This window comes from Vulpes lagopus, chromosome 11, assembly GCF_018345385.1.
Source record: "Vulpes lagopus strain Blue_001 chromosome 11, ASM1834538v1, whole genome shotgun sequence".
Classification (NCBI taxonomy): Eukaryota; Metazoa; Chordata; class Mammalia; order Carnivora; family Canidae; genus Vulpes; species Vulpes lagopus.
Window position 1 is genome coordinate 97,989,251 of NC_054834.1, and position 15,345 is coordinate 98,004,595.

Below are 15,345 nucleotides of genomic sequence, written 5' to 3' on the forward strand. Positions count from 1 at the left end.
CATCACGAGAGGAGAAGAGCAGGATAGTGTTGGTACATGGGGTTTCTGCTAGGGGTTTTCTTTCTCTCTCTCACCATCCCTGTCCTCCTGTGCCTGTACCTCTCCAGTCTGAAAAATGATTTAGCCATGTTTGGTGAAAAATTAGTTATCCCAACATGAATCTCCATATGGGACGGCTTCCCTAGTCCCTCTGAAAAAAATTCCCAGGAGAAAAGTGGAAAACTTTTCTTTAATGGGAGAATCATAACTGAAATAAGAAAAAAAACAACAAAGGAAAAGGCAACTGTCAGAGTTCAATTGAAAGACTGGACACCAGTGGTTGGTCTTAATCTGCAAGAAGCAAGGAACTATCCGTCTGTTTTTCCTTACTGAGTCAATTTTCACTTCAACGTTGGCAGGACAGAATGACTCTATTACATAATTAATATTAAACTACTCTGGTTCAACAAAAGGAACCAAAGTTATGGAAAAATTCCAACAACCACCCCAGAATCTCTTAGAACCCAAGGTAATTCTCAAAAAAATGGTTAGCCTGAAAACTCCTACCACTTCAACCATAAGCTAATTAACGTACCAAGTATTTATTGAGTACGTGCTGTTTACCAGCCATCATTCTAGATGCTAAAAACAGAAGGGTAAACTATATAGAAAAGATGCTGCTCTCTTGTGGTTTACATTCTTGTGGGGGAGATAAATAATAAACTGGCAAACATAGAAATATTTTCAGATAGTTAGAAGTACTAAAAAGAAACAAAAAAAGTTTGATGAAATGGGAGAGACCAGGACAGATAGGGTGGTTGGCTGGGGATGGCTTTTCTGAAGATGTGACGTTTGAGCTGAGGCCAGCCACAGAAAGATGGAAAGAAGGTGCTTTAGGCAGAGGGCCAGCAGGGGCAAAGGTCCTGGGGTGGGAATGAGCTTCAAGTTGAAAAGCTAAGGCCTGTGTGCCTGGGGCACAGTGAGCATGGAGAACCTAGCAAACAGGTCATAAGGAGCCTTGTAAGTCAGACGACTTTAGAGTTCATCCAAGGCACAATGAGAGACATCTGGATGGATTTATGTAGCGGAGTAACATGAACTCTAGAGAGAATTTTTAATTTCAACTTTAGTACTAGAAAAAAGCTGTATTTCCCATGACTGTGTGGTATATTTCTATGTCCACCAACTTGTGATAAATTATATCTTCCAAGTTCAGATTGAAGCTGCAGTTATCAGCCATGTGCACGTCACATGGATGGTGTTCATGATGCGGATGGTACACTAGGGTGACGTATACATCTGTATACCATTTTGTGCACTAACTTAAATTCCATCTTCATTTTAGGATTTTATTTCCAGTTATCTTTGCCTTAATTTCTTTTAAATCTATTTTTTTTAATTTTTTTTAAAATTTTTTATTTATTTATGATAGTCACAGAGAGAGAGAGAGGCAGAGACACAGGCGGAGGGAGAAGCAGGCTCCTTGCACCAGGAGCCCGATGTGGGACTCGATCCCGGGTCTCCAGGATCGCGCCCTGGGTCAAAGGCAGGCGCTAAACTGCTGCGCCACCCAGGGAGCCCCTTTGCCTTAATTTCTTCACCTATTGTCAAACTACTGAACGTCTGCATTAGTCAGCTGCTGCCATCCTTCTGGTGGGTTTTAAATAAGTAAATTTAAATGTAAATGCAGGTTTGGCAAGATAGAATCTCTTATTTTATGGAGTTTATCTTTTTACATTTGACCATCCAACCCTGAGGATTCAGTGGTTTCACCTTCATGTGACTGTGAGCATTTCATACTTTCCCAGCAGGCATATTAAACTATCAGAATTAGAAATAAAATTTTTCTAACACAACAAACATTAATACTGAAAGTTTTATGGTAAATCTTATTGAGCCTCATGCACTTTGTAGGGTTTTTATTTAGGCATGACCAAGTTCAATTTTTCTCTCTGCCGTTAGGTTTGGAGACAATCCCATAGGACTCATTTCCATGTGTTCCTGCAGAGAATATTTAGAATCACTGGCCCTCAAATGCCAGATGTCTGTCATGCAAAACACCTTTTTAGACTTAGTAAGATATGTCATTATATTCCGTAAAACATGCTCCATAGTTTGTTGGAAAAGTGGTTCACAAGTGTTTACTATACTAGACAGCTGGGTTAGGCTACCTCACAAAGAAAAGCGAATTTGCCAGGTCACCAGGCAGATTTTCCAGGGGTGGCAAGTTCCATTTGCTCCTTTTTCTTCCCACTCTAGCTCACCCTTTAGAACAGTACAAAAAAGTACAAGTTACTCCAGGGAGATCGGGCAAATATTTAACAGCTCAGTCTGATTTTAATTAAAAAAGAAAAAGATGCTTAAATAGAGTCTTTCTCATAAAAACGGTGTTAACATTTCAAGCAATCTAAAATGTTTGAAAGGGCACAGTGCCTTAGAGGAGAAGCCAAGCCTCCAAACCACTGAACTGTGCCTCATCTTGTTACTAAGAGAAGGAAACTCTCCTTACCACTATCCCTGTTGGCTGTGGATCTCAGCTTCGGCATCCCAGCCTGGAACAGTCCTCCCAAGCCAGGTGGTCCACCTCCTCCAAAACCACCGCCACCGCCTCCACCACCACCACCACCTCCACCGAAGCCACCGCCACCACCAGCACCGGCTCCTTTAGGTTCTGCAGAAGGAAGGAAACACAGTCTCTTCACCATGTATGAAAACATCACCAGAGTCCAGCCCTAGCCCAAGTAAACAATAAACAATGACAGTCAAACAGGGAGCTGGCTCAGATTGGGTTTATGGGGGACTACTGGGATTTCATTAAAATGCAGGATTTTAACAATTCACCCTACCCCCAGTCAGAAAAGCTTTTTTTTTTTCTTCTTTTTTCTTTTTTTTCACTCCAGGGCAGTCACAGGCAGGAGAATCAGTAATAGATGATGCCTTGCCCCCACGCTCCCTACTTGGCTAGCTACGTCCGAGTTAATATCTAAGATCTGGCAAATAAAAGAATCTTCAAAGAAAGTAAGTCCCGAGGGAGGGGGAGATGCAGTAAAAGGTGAGAAGAAAGGAAATGGTAAAAATAAGGGGAAGAAAAGAAAACATCCCATCATTTTATTCCTTGGAAATATGCACTATTTTGGCATACTTTTTTCCTGCTAGTACTTTTTCATTTTATATATTTTTTTTCTCAAAATTAAGATCAAAATCACTAAACAGTTTTAAGCCTATTCTTTTCATGTACCACTTTATTGTTAGCATTTCCCAGGTCATCAAATATTTTTTGAAAACATGCGTTTAAGGGACCACATTGTGTTTTAGAACATGAATAAACTGTAGTTCTTTTGACCATCTACTTATTCAATGGCCTTATGGTTTGATTTCAATTTTTAAATATAAAGCCCAACGGTTAGCTTAAACATTTAAAAAGACTCCCTGCACTTGAAGATGGTACAAAGATACTGTTTTATTTTGCATTTATTTCCCCAAAACTGTGGAAGATTCTGAGATGGACAAATAAACAACAACAACAAAAAAAAAAAAAAAAAAAAAAGAGAGAGAAAGAAAAAAGAAAAAGATTACTAAGTATCCTGTCTAGCCTTTTGGGTTATTTCCCTTGTCTTTGAGTTATTTTACAACTATGTAAGTTGTAGAAAACTGATAATAATTGTCCACAGAAATGTAAATTAGTAGTGTTCAGTGGGATGCAACTGATTACAGATGGGTTTTGTACCTACCTGTAAATTAACTTTAGCTCTGATATGTGTAGTACTTTTCTACTTTTCACTGGTAACATTATACTGCTTCCCTCAGTAATTAATGACTCAAATAAAATATTTGACATATATTCATTTTAAATCTATGAGAGCCATGATTATAACCTTCTTTAGAAAAGTGTCTCATATAATTTATGATGTATGCACGTCTGTATTTATAAGGTTAAACACTGTTTAAAGTTCAACCCCTGGAGGGGCACGCAGGTGGCTCAGTCAGTTAAGTGTCTGCCTTGGGCTCGGGTCCAGCTCCTTGCTCAGCGAGGAGCCTGCTTCTCCCTCTCCCTCTGCCTGCCGCTCCCCCTGCTTATGCTCTGTCAAATAATTAAATAAAACCTTAAAAAAAAAAAGTTTTACCCCTGAAAAGTCTTCTAAAGTCTTTAATAAGCAGTGCACGAAATCTACAAATCAACAGGGGAGAATGGATACTTTTATGATACTTAGACTATATGGAAACATGGCATATTCTTACAGGTTTGCTGGTTCATTCAGTCAAGTTTTAGAATTTCTGTGACATGGGTCACATGCTTTTTTTTTTGTTAAGGTTACTTTGATAGATTTTTGTTTGTTAAAATTGTGAAAGGGGTGTTTTTCCCCTTTTGTAACTGGTTATCATTGGCATCAGTAAATTTCATTTGACATCTAATAAACCATTCTGCTATAATTTCTTTTTTTAAATAGATTTTATTTATTTATTCATAAGAGACACAGAGAGAGAGGCAGAGACACAGGCAGAGGGAGAAGCAGGCTCCATGCAGGGAGCCTGATGTGGGATTTGATCCCGGGACCCCAGGATCACACCCTGAGCTGAAGGCAGGTGCTCAACTGCTGAGCCACCTAGGCGTCCTGGTTCTGCTATAATTTCTAAATTAAAATTTATAAAAAATTTATTATCTTGGGTTTTCTACCAGACATATGGTCTGCAGATAATAAAGGTTTTGCTTCCTCTTGTCTCATAGTTGTATATCTTATTGTATTTCTAGTTTTGAAAGTAATTACTTTGATGACTGAACTTCTATACAATATAAATTATTCATATTTCTTTTTTTTAAAAGATTTATTTATTTATGATAGAGATAGAGAGAGAGAGAGGCAGAGACACAGGAGGAGGGAGAAGCAGGCTCCATGCCAGGAGCCCGACGTGGGACTCGATCCCGGGACTCCAGGATCGCGCCCTGGGCCAAAGGCAGGCGCCAAACCGCTGAGCCACCCAGGGATCCCAATTATTCATATTTCTAAAGGCAACCATAGTTTGATTTTAACAGGCACGCCTTTAACCCTGGAACTACTGATACTTTAGGTCAGATAATTTTTTGTGCGTGGGGAGCTGTCTTGTTCTCTGTAGAATGTAGTGGCCTCTACCCACTAGATGTCAGTAGGAACCCCTCCGTGGCCAAGTTGTGACAGCTAGAAATGCCTCCACACATCGCCACATGTCCCTGGGACACTGGTAGAGAGCTTGCTTTTTGTGCTTGTGCTGCCTTGGTCGAGTTTGAGGTCAGGATCACGCGAGTCTCATTACATTATTCAGATAGCATTCCATCTCTTCCTATCTTTGGGAATGATCTGTATAGCATTTGAATTGGCGCGTTCTTTTTTTTAAATTTTTTTAAAAATTTTTATTTATTTATGATAGTCACAGAGAGAGAAAGAGAGAGAGGCAGAGACATAGGCAGAGGGAGAAGCAGGCTCCATGCACCAGGAGCCCGATGTGGGATTTTCGATCCCGGGTCTCCAGGATCGTGCCCTGGGCCAAAGGCAGGCGCCAAACCGCTGTGCCACCCGGGGATCCCGAATTGGCGCGTTCTTAAAATCTGAAAGAATACAATCGTCTGGCTCTAAAGCTTTTTCAGAGAGGAAGTAGCTTGATTAAGTGTTCAACTTTTTCCTTGCTCATTAAAGCTACATGAGTGGATTTTGGTAAATTTATGCCTTTTGTAAAAAATTAATTTCTTAAAGATTTTAACATGTTTCAGCATATAAATTCATCACAGCATTCTGATTTGAAAAAAGTCTGCTTTTATGCCCACAATGGCCAAATTGTGGAAGGAACCACAATGTTGTTGGACAGTTGAATGGATAAAGAAGATGTGGTCTATATATACAATGGAATATTAGCCATCAGAAAGGATGGATACCTACCATTTACATCGACCTGGATGGAACTGGAGGATATTATGCTGAGTAAAATAAGTCAGTCGGAGAAAGACAATTATCATATGGTGTCATTCATATGTGGAATATAAGAAATAGTGAAAGGGACCATGGGGGAAGCGGGGGGGGGGGAACTGAGTGGAGAAAGTTTAGAGAGGAAGACAAACTGTGAGAAACTCTGAGAAACAAAAAGGGCGTTGCAAAAGGGGGGTGGTGGAGGGATGGGGTAACTGGGTGAGGGGTGCTAAGGAAGGCACATGATGAGATGAACTGGGCGTTACACTATATGTTGGCAAATTGAATTTAAATAAAAAATAAAAATAGGGGATCCCTGGGTGGCTCAGCGGTTTGGCGCCTGCCTTTGGCCCAGGGCGCGATCCTGGAGTCCCAGGATCGAGTCCCACGTCGGGCTCCCGGGATGGAGCCTGCTTCTCCCTCCTCCTTTGTCTCTGCCTCTCTCTCTCTCTATATATATATATATATCTATTATAAATAAATAAATAAATCTTTAAAAATAAATAAATAAAAAATAAAAATAAATAAAAACATTAAAAGAAATCTGCTTTGAATCTCTTACTAATCTACATTCTGAGTTCTAATGTTATTCATTTGTGTTTTCTTTTTTTCTTGATTGGATTGATCCCACATCCTTGTTAGCGCTGCATTTTTGTAGGTGTGGAGCCTATGGGAGCTCTGCTGACAGAAGAAATAATCTAATAGTGAAATGACAAGGATTACCTCACCTAACAAATCAGATTATGATAACAATTTCCAGAATTATATGTAAAATTGCTTCTATAAAAAATTACAATTTTTTTACTAATTTTAATTACTACCAATAATATTAATAATGCCCTTGACAGTCAAATATTATTCATTAATCAATGATAGATTTTGGAATACTGCATTTAAACAGGATACTTCTGTATGGTCAACGTTTTGACATAGAATCCAGGGAGGCTTCAGTTGCAAACAAATACAAAACCACGGGTGGACTTTGCCCCTTGCAAAGAGCCTGTGACAATAGTATGTCCATTAGGTGCGTGGACAACATGAGCATGCACTGGGTGGCATTTTGTGTCCACGAAGCAAAGTGCATTCATAGACATCATGGAACAGCTGGAAGGGAGAAGCATATTTATTTCCATTTAATGGGCGAAGAAGTGGACCTTGAAGAATACAGTGAGTTTCTAATAGTGGCATCAGGAAGAGGCCACCGACTGTCCAGTGTCCTTCACTATCAGTGGGGACTTCACATCGACCTCTCTCAAGCCCCCGGCTCCTTCTCCTAATGGAAAGGACAACCGAGCTCTGTCCCGGCGCTCAGCAGTTTGTGGAGCTCCTCTGGCCCCATGCCAGGCACCAGGACTCACACGGCTTGGGACCGAGGCTTTTCAGAGATAAGGGGTACTGGGCTCCCCTCAGGGAGAGAATTCTGTGACACCAATCAGGATAACTCTCCTCTGCAACACAGAGCCTGGTAGCAGAGCACCAGGCAAAGGCCTTTGTCTGGGTCTTCCTCTTTTCCATTTCCCTCCCACACCAATGTTCTCACCTAACTCTGAGCCTTCTCTCTTCTCCATTCTCCTGGAAATTCGTCCTAAACATTTCTACTCCTCGACCTGGCTAAAATCCAGCAGCACTGTTCACCTCTCCAAAACTCCCTCTGGTGATTTTGGAAAGTCAGTCTATTTTCTACTGAGTTCAAATGAGATCTGTGTGTAGGATGTACTTCGGGGCACCTGGCTGGCAGTGGAATGGTCTAGGAACATGAGGAGACAGTCTGAAGGCCTGGTTATTAAGGTCTAGTCGTTTTTCACTCTGTTGTGAATGTTAACAGGAGTCCTGTGTTGCGGGTACCTGTTTGTTTATACATACACTGCCTTGTTCTAGAACGTATCTCAGATTTACGATGGGTAGACAAGCAAAGTTGTGATCTCATTTCCTCTCTCCCAGCTCCTGAAAATCACATCTCACACTTGACTGACACATTCCAGACCACAAAACACTTTTGCATTGTCTCGTCTGGTGCTCACAGCAAACTGTGAAGGCAGCAGAACAGGCATTCTCTCCATTTTACAGGTGAAGACAGTAAGGCTTGGAGATGGCAAGTGACAGATGTGCCCGAACTCGAACCTACATCCTTTGATTCCAAGGCTGGGGCCCTTTCCATATTTCATGCTGCCTTTTGATCTGTGGTGCAAAGAGTAATGGGTTAACTTCCCGAAAGTGTTGTGAATAATTCAGAGAATTGCTGCTGTGTGTGTCTTGGACAAAGAATTATTATACTGGCTTCCTGCAGCATTAGAGGGAACCCAAGCCGGAGCTGTGGCTACAATGAGTGATACAGTCCCTTATTTTGCTAGCTTTGCAGCTGTTGTTAACCAAAAAAAAAAAGAAGAAGCAGAAGAAGAGAAGAAAGGAAAACAGAAAGATAAAAATTCTTTTTGGAAGGACCGGGTTGATTATGAGGCCACAGATCACTTATCTCGATGGAAAACAGCTCTTTGCACTTACTGTCCAATATTGGTGCACTTCTGTCATTGGTGACGGTCTTCTTCAGTTTCTTCCCCTTGCTGATGTCAGAGAGAAGAGCATTTCTCCCAGCCTGTTCTGACTTATTCAAGGTAGGCTTTTCCGTATTGGCCTAAAAGAAAACCGTGAAGACTTAGTTCATCTCCCGAATTAAAATCACGTCCTACAGCATTTAGCAGGGACAGCCAGGGTATCGGAGGCTTGTTACTGAGCTTCTTGGCAATAGGCTGTAAATTCTCCGCAAGTTTTAGATCCGATGTCATTCTTTTTAAGACCCAGACATTTGGGAACAGATGTGGCAATAAATTACATTCATTTTTAATGCAGGAAGAGTCAGTCCCTGATAAAAGTCTCTAAAAATTCAGACCACAATCTGCCCGTAACCAACAGAGCCAGGGTTGGATGGCTAGAAACGAGAAGGGAATTTTAAGTCTGAGAAGATTCTCCCGAATGTTACAAAGCTTCATACTCCAGAATGTGCCCCGAAGAACAGCTTCTCTCTCCTGCCTTTTAGAGCTAACCCGGAGCCAGGGGAAAATGGTCTCTAGGAACAAAGGTCAGCTGTATGCTGCTTATTTTTTTATTTTTTAAAGATTTTATTTATTCATGAGAGAGAGAGAGAGAGAGAGAGAGAGAGAGAGAGAGGCAGAGACACAGGCAGAGGGAGAAGCAGGCCCCATGCAGGGAGCCCGACGTGGGACTCGATCCCGGGTCTGCAGGATCAGGCCCTGGGCCGAAGGCGGCGCTAAACCACTGAGCCACCGGGGCTGCCCAGATTTCTTCTTTTAATTTAAGGGACATCTGAGGTATAATTTACGTATAGTAAAACCACTACATGAGTGTATGGTTCTACAAGTTTTGAAAAACATACAGTCATGTCACCACCACCACAGTCAATATCTAGAAATGTCCACAACCCCCAAAGTTCCCACACACCCTTGCCTACCTTGTTTCTCATATTTAATTCCTTTGAAAGCTTAGCTCACAGAGACCGTGGAGTGGACGAAGGTGTGCTGCTTTAAAATGCTTAGGTAGTTTCTCTTTTTTCCAGATTTCCGGGGAAAGATCCATACTATGAAATTGGGATCTCACTTCCTCAGGGTTATTTTAGGGAGTGGGGATACTACAAGCCCAGCACACAGGACTTGGATGTAGACATATGCCAGTGTTTGTCACATATAGAAACGGGCTTGGTCTGGCCTGGCCCCAGGGAGAGTTGGCTTCCCCAAACCCAGGAGTCCCTCCAGCAGACTTGGGTGGCCTTCTAGGGCCCCAGCCCTCTGGAAAGGGTCTGATTCCAGAGGCGGGTGAGGGCCACAGGAGGTAAAGCTGGGGCAGGTGAGCTTGATACCTCCCCCAGAGGTTTATTATCAGTTAGAGGCAGAGGGAAAGCTAAGAAAAACCCTGAAGCTGGGTACACGGAAGCTCTGTGTTAGGCCAAAAGGGTCCTGGAATAATTATAAAGTATTACTTGCTCCTAATAACAGCAGTTAACATTTACTGTGGGCCAGGCTCTAGCACCTCTATGTGGATTCATTCCTTCAGTCCGCATCAGCCCTGTGAGTCACTCTTTCCATTCCGGAGACAAGGCCATAGAGGCACAGGGAGGTAAAATCACTTGCCCCAGTGACCCAGCTAGTCAGAGGAGGAGCTAGGATCCAAACCCTGGCCGTCCGATTCCAGAGCCTTCCCTGCCACTTGAGAGAAGGGTAAATGTGGAGTCTAGAATGCCCCTTGCCCAAACTGGGGAGCTCTGTTAAAGGGTACAACCAGAAGATGAGTAAGTCCTGGAGGTCTACTGCACAGCCTGGTGATTACAGCTGACAATACTGTATTATAAACTTCAAAGCTGCTAAGAGACTAGATCTTAAATGTTTTCACCAGAAGAAAGGAATGCTAACTATGTGATGTGAAAGAGGCGTTAGCTAAAGCCAAGGTTGTCATTACACTGCAATATAAAAATGTAGCAAGTCAACATGTGTAACTTAAACGTCTGCAATGTTAAATGTCAATTATATCTCAGTTGAAAAAAAAAAAGTGACAAAATGCCCCCTCCCCACCAGTCTCCAACACTCCCCTGAGCAAGCCTGTTAATACTAGCGGCTTCTCAGCAGTCAGTTCCAAAACTGCCCAGTGACTTAGCTGTAATAGTTCGCTTTTGCTAATGGAGTCATCTTCTATTGCTCTGAAATTTGTTTTTTCAACTTGACAACACAGGTTGGACATCTTGGAAAGAACTTTTAAAATGACCTACTGTCTTCATTTTAAGGATGAAACCTTCTCTGAGGCCCAGAGAAGTTAAGCAACTGTCCACCCTGGCTCTCTTAACAGCTTGAGGTCAGCAATTTTCACTGGGCTCCTGTTATGCCTTCAAATTTATTTTGAGGCCTGGCCTCCGTGGGTGCTAATTCCTCTCAGGTGGCAGTCCAGAGTCCTTAACTGAGCTCTTCCACTAGACAGTGCCCTAGGATGGCCACCAAGCCACCGTTCCCTTTGCTCATCTCTGTATCCTGTTTCGCTAGGTTCTTGCTCTTGGTCACATAACAATGGATTCAAATGAGCTGATGGGATAAATTTCAGTCATTCTGGTACCACTTGAATGACCTGGATGTCTTCTCAGCTACCTGTATTATTATTATTATCCATTTAATATTTTTCATTAAGCCAGTTCACTATATTATTTATACTATTTTTCAGTGAATATTTTCTTTTTAAACTAACTCACTATTAAATCTTTAGTTTGATGTGCTAGTTATAAATTTTAGGACACATGTTAAAATCAACAGATGAGCATTAAAATAAAAAAAAATTAATTCACATATTACCCAGCTAGTGGTATAAAACCACTTTTGTAGAAATAGAGATAAACAAATCCCTCTGTTAGCCAGATCAGAACTTTTCTTTCTTTTCTTTTTTTTTTTAGATTTTATTTATTTGAGAGAGAGAGCAAGAGAGTGAGCATGGGTGGGGGGAGGGGCAGAGGGAGAGGGAAAAGCAGATTCCCTGCTGAGCAGGGAACCCAACCATGGGGCTCAATCCCAGCACCCTGAGATCATGACTTGAGCTGAAGGCAGACACTCAACCGACGGAGCCACCCAGGCACCCCTGGATCAGAACTTTTTAAACGTATCTAAGTGAAGGATCAGTTTTTTTTTTAAAGATTTTATTTTATTTATTCATAGAGACAGAGAGAGGCAGAGACACAGGCAGAGGGAGAAGCAGGTATCACACAGAGAGCCTGATGTGGGACTCGATCCCGGGTCTCCAGGATCATGCCCTGGGCTGCAGGCGGCACCAAACCGCTGCGCCACCGGAGCTGCCCGGATCAGTTTTTTAAAAATTTGTTTCAATTCAGGCAGCCCTGGTGGCACAGAAGTTTAGCGCTGCCTGCAGCCCAGGGCATGATCCTGGAGACCCTGGATCGAGTCCCACATCAGGCTCCCTGCATGGAGCCTGCTTCTCCCTCTGCCTGTGTCTCTGCCTCTCTCTCTCTCTCTCTCTCTGTCTCTATAAATAAATAAATAAAATCTTTTAAAAAATTTGTTTCAATTCATCTTGGAATGGTATTTTTGTAAAATAACTATTATTATTAGAAAAATGAATTTGGGGGCTCCTGGGTGGCTCAATCGGATGAGCATCTGACTCTTGATCTCAGCTAAGGTCATGATCTCAGGGTTGTGATCACAGCAGGCCCACCTCGGGCTCTCTGCTGGGTGAGGAGTCTGCTTAAGATTCTCTCTCTCTTTCTCTCCCTGCCCCACCCCTATCCTGCCTGCACACGCACTCTCTCTCTAAAAATAAATAAGTATTTTTTAAAATAATGAATTAGTTAGAAAAAGAGACACAGAAAATACATTCTTAGAAACAACTGACATAACACTATCGTCAAATTACTGTAAGTGGTAACACTCACTCTTAATTTCTGCACCTGTCTCTTGGGGCTGCTAACCCCCCTAGGCAGCTAGAGGACCACACTGAGTAGCAGCAAGCTAATGTCTGTTCTTCCAACTAGGTTCCAACCTTAGATGGGCTATAAAATGTGTCCTGTGGAAGCCTGGGCAAGAGACGTTGCCTCTCTGAGCCTCAGTTTCCCCAAGTGAAAACTGAAGGACCCATCTCTAGGAGGCTCCTCAGCAGTGGAACCTTCACACATTGAGGGAGGTAATGGGGCAATGGGGTGCATGTGGGAGCCTTCCTGCATCACCACGTGAAGGGCTGCAGCTTCCCGAGTGGGGGTGCACTAATTTCTGGGGACAGGTCTAGTGAGATGAGGAGGACACCAGTAAAGAAAATTCCTTTGGAAAGTAGACCTCTAAATATAAGGGCAGATTTAAAGATTTATTTACTGAAGAGAGAGAGACAGAGACGGAGGGAGAGAGAGAATGAGCAGGACGGGTAGAAGGAGAGGGAGAGAGAATCGCAAGCAAACTCCACATGGAGCCCCAGACTGGGCTTGATCTCATAACCCTGAGTTCAGGACCTGAGCTGAAACCAAGAGATGGAAGCTTAACAGACTGAGCCACCCAAGGGCCTCTGAAAGGAGACATTTAAAGAAGGATGTGAGTGTTGGGGAAGTGGGGATGAGGGGGGGGTGGTTGGTGGAGGATATTTGCCAAAAAAAAAAAGTAAGAAGATGGGAAAAGTCAGAGAAAAAGAAAAGAGTGAGTCTGCAGGAAGCCTGAACACAGCGCTGCACACAGAGGCCTGGGTCCAGCAGCAAAGGCTAGCGGTTGGGTCCCCCTGGACGGTGCCGGTCAGAACCCCTGCAGCCGGGGCCCCCGCGCTGCACCTGCCGGAGGAAATGCCAGAGTGCACATCCGTGCCCTCTCTGCCCCGCCCGGGCCTCGCACCCTGGGGCCCAGGCCAGAATGCACCTGTCGTCAAAGCAGACGCACGTGCGCCAGGTCCCACCTCACCGGGCCTGCTGCGAGCCATGGCGGCCCAGGAGCCACTCACCAGGGCAAAGGTGGGCGGCGGCGGGGGCGCCGGCGGGGGTGGCACAGGCATCCTGCACAGCTACGCTTTCAGCTTTCAGCTTTCCTGCTGACCGACCTGCGGAGACAGAAGAGAGACGGCCCGTCATACACTAGGCTTTTTAGTAATACTCAGTCCTGACCTCCTAACCCCCTCCCACCGAATGAACAGCTATGCACACAGGCCAACTATTTTTTACATTTTTATTTGTATATTTTTGAAATATTTTGTTTATTTCTTCATGGGAGACACAGAGAGAGGCAGAGAGAGAAGCAGGTTCCCTGCGGGGAGCCCGATGTGGGACTTGATCCAGGGACCATGACCTGAACAAAAGGCAGATGCTCAGCCACTGAGCCACCCAGATGCCCCTAGATTTATTTTTTTGAGGTGGGGGGACAGAGGGCGAGAATCTCAAGCAGGTTTCCTGTTGAGTGTAGAGCCTGTCACAGGGCTTGATCTTGGGACCCTGAAATCATGACCCGGAGCCAAAACTAAGAGTCCGAGGCTTAGCCCACTGAGCCACCCAGGCGCCCCCAGGCCAAAGGATGTAATCACCTTTACAACACTGTCAAGATGTTACTCTTCTGGAAGAAGTATCCTAGCAGGGGAGGTTTCTGGGCCAAAATGCCCTAAGGTATTATTATTATTATTTTTAAAAAAGATTTTATTTATTTATTCATGAGAGAGAGAGAGGCAGAGACACAGGCAGAGGGAGAAGCAGGCTCCATGCAGGGAGCCTGACGTGGGACTCGATCCTGGGTCTCCAGGATCAGGCTCTGGGCCGACGGCGGCACAAAACCGCTGAGCCACCTGGGCTGCCCTGCCCTAAGGTATTAGAAGCAAAACTGGTGCCTCACACAGCCTAATTCCCCTACCCCCCAAAGCAGGTCCGGGGAATGACGCCCGGAAGGACCTAGGCCTAGAGCCTGTGTCCGCTGGAAGGTGGTCATAAAACTGCCAGAAACGTATCCTGGCAAATCTGACGTTCCTCACTCACTGCCACCATGACATCCTTTCTTGCCCTCCCACTGCCACTGTGTCCACTGGTTGCCTTCTTGCAAATGCCTGGCATTCGCCTGGGTCTGGACACACCCTGTATGAACGCAAAGACGAATATTTTTCTGGTCTTGTCCTCAAAGGCCTTACAGTCCCCCCAGAGGGAGAAGACAGGAATGAGGTCAGGCAGGCAGGTAAGACGAGCAAGGGGGCTGGATTCCGTCTTTGCCCTAGTTGGCATTTCCTTATAGGATCTAAGATTTTTTTAAAGAGGGGGAAAAAGAGATGAGGCCCAAACCTCTGAATCCCAGACTGTTTACTAGAAATACACGTCGTGAGGAAAGCTTTCTGCGTAGTGACGGCTCTGGGAACCAGGGGAAGCCAGGCTGCGGCGAGGTAGGCAGTGCAGGGAAACCCGGCCCGCGGGAGTGGAAGGGGGGCAGCCTGGCAACCACAGGGGCTGAGGAACAACGGGGCAAGGAAGCTTCCCAGCACTTCCACTGGCCACGAGCCCTTCTCCCCGCCAGTCCTCAGAGTCCCAATCCCAAGCCTCAGGCCCCAGCACAGGGCCAGGCGTTCTCATCCCTAAGGAATCCTGGCTCCTCCCACCCAGATCTTGTCACTCAAGTGAGGTCCCAGGTCAGCAGTGAGGGTGTCACCCCGAGTCACATCTCTAGCCCTTCTGTCCACCCACCGAATTTGTTTCAGCACCTTAACAAGATCCCGAGGTGACTCGCAGGCACTAAAATTTGAGACACCTGTTGTGGAATCTGAGCCTTGAACCAGTGGGCAGCCTGGGACACTCACCACCCGAGCCACACGGAACATGTGTCCTGAATTTCAAACAGCAGCATTAGCTTTCTTTTGTTCCCCATGTCTCTTGATGGAAAGAAACCATGTATTTAGAATTTTAAAAATTAACTCAGTTCATAAATAAATA

The 15,345-nt window shown here is 44.3% G+C and overlaps 1 protein-coding gene across 4 annotated transcripts in view; it reads right to left on the reverse strand.

Annotated features, from left to right (window-relative positions):
- The window catches only part of WIPF1 (WAS/WASL interacting protein family member 1), a 123,685-nt gene that overhangs the window by 14,472 nt on the left and 93,868 nt on the right, over positions 1 to 15,345 (reverse strand). For all 4 annotated transcript variants that reach the window (XM_041722795.1, XM_041722796.1, XM_041722797.1 and 1 more), the window contains exons 2-4: positions 13,392 to 13,487; positions 8,418 to 8,547; positions 2,489 to 2,650 (exon numbers count right to left, since the gene is read on the reverse strand). In XM_041722795.1, coding sequence (XP_041578729.1) covers positions 2,489 to 2,650; positions 8,418 to 8,547; positions 13,392 to 13,442 — 343 coding nt within the window. In that variant the 5' untranslated portion in view covers positions 13,443 to 13,487. The remainder of the gene's footprint in view (positions 1 to 2,488; positions 2,651 to 8,417; positions 8,548 to 13,391; positions 13,488 to 15,345) is intronic.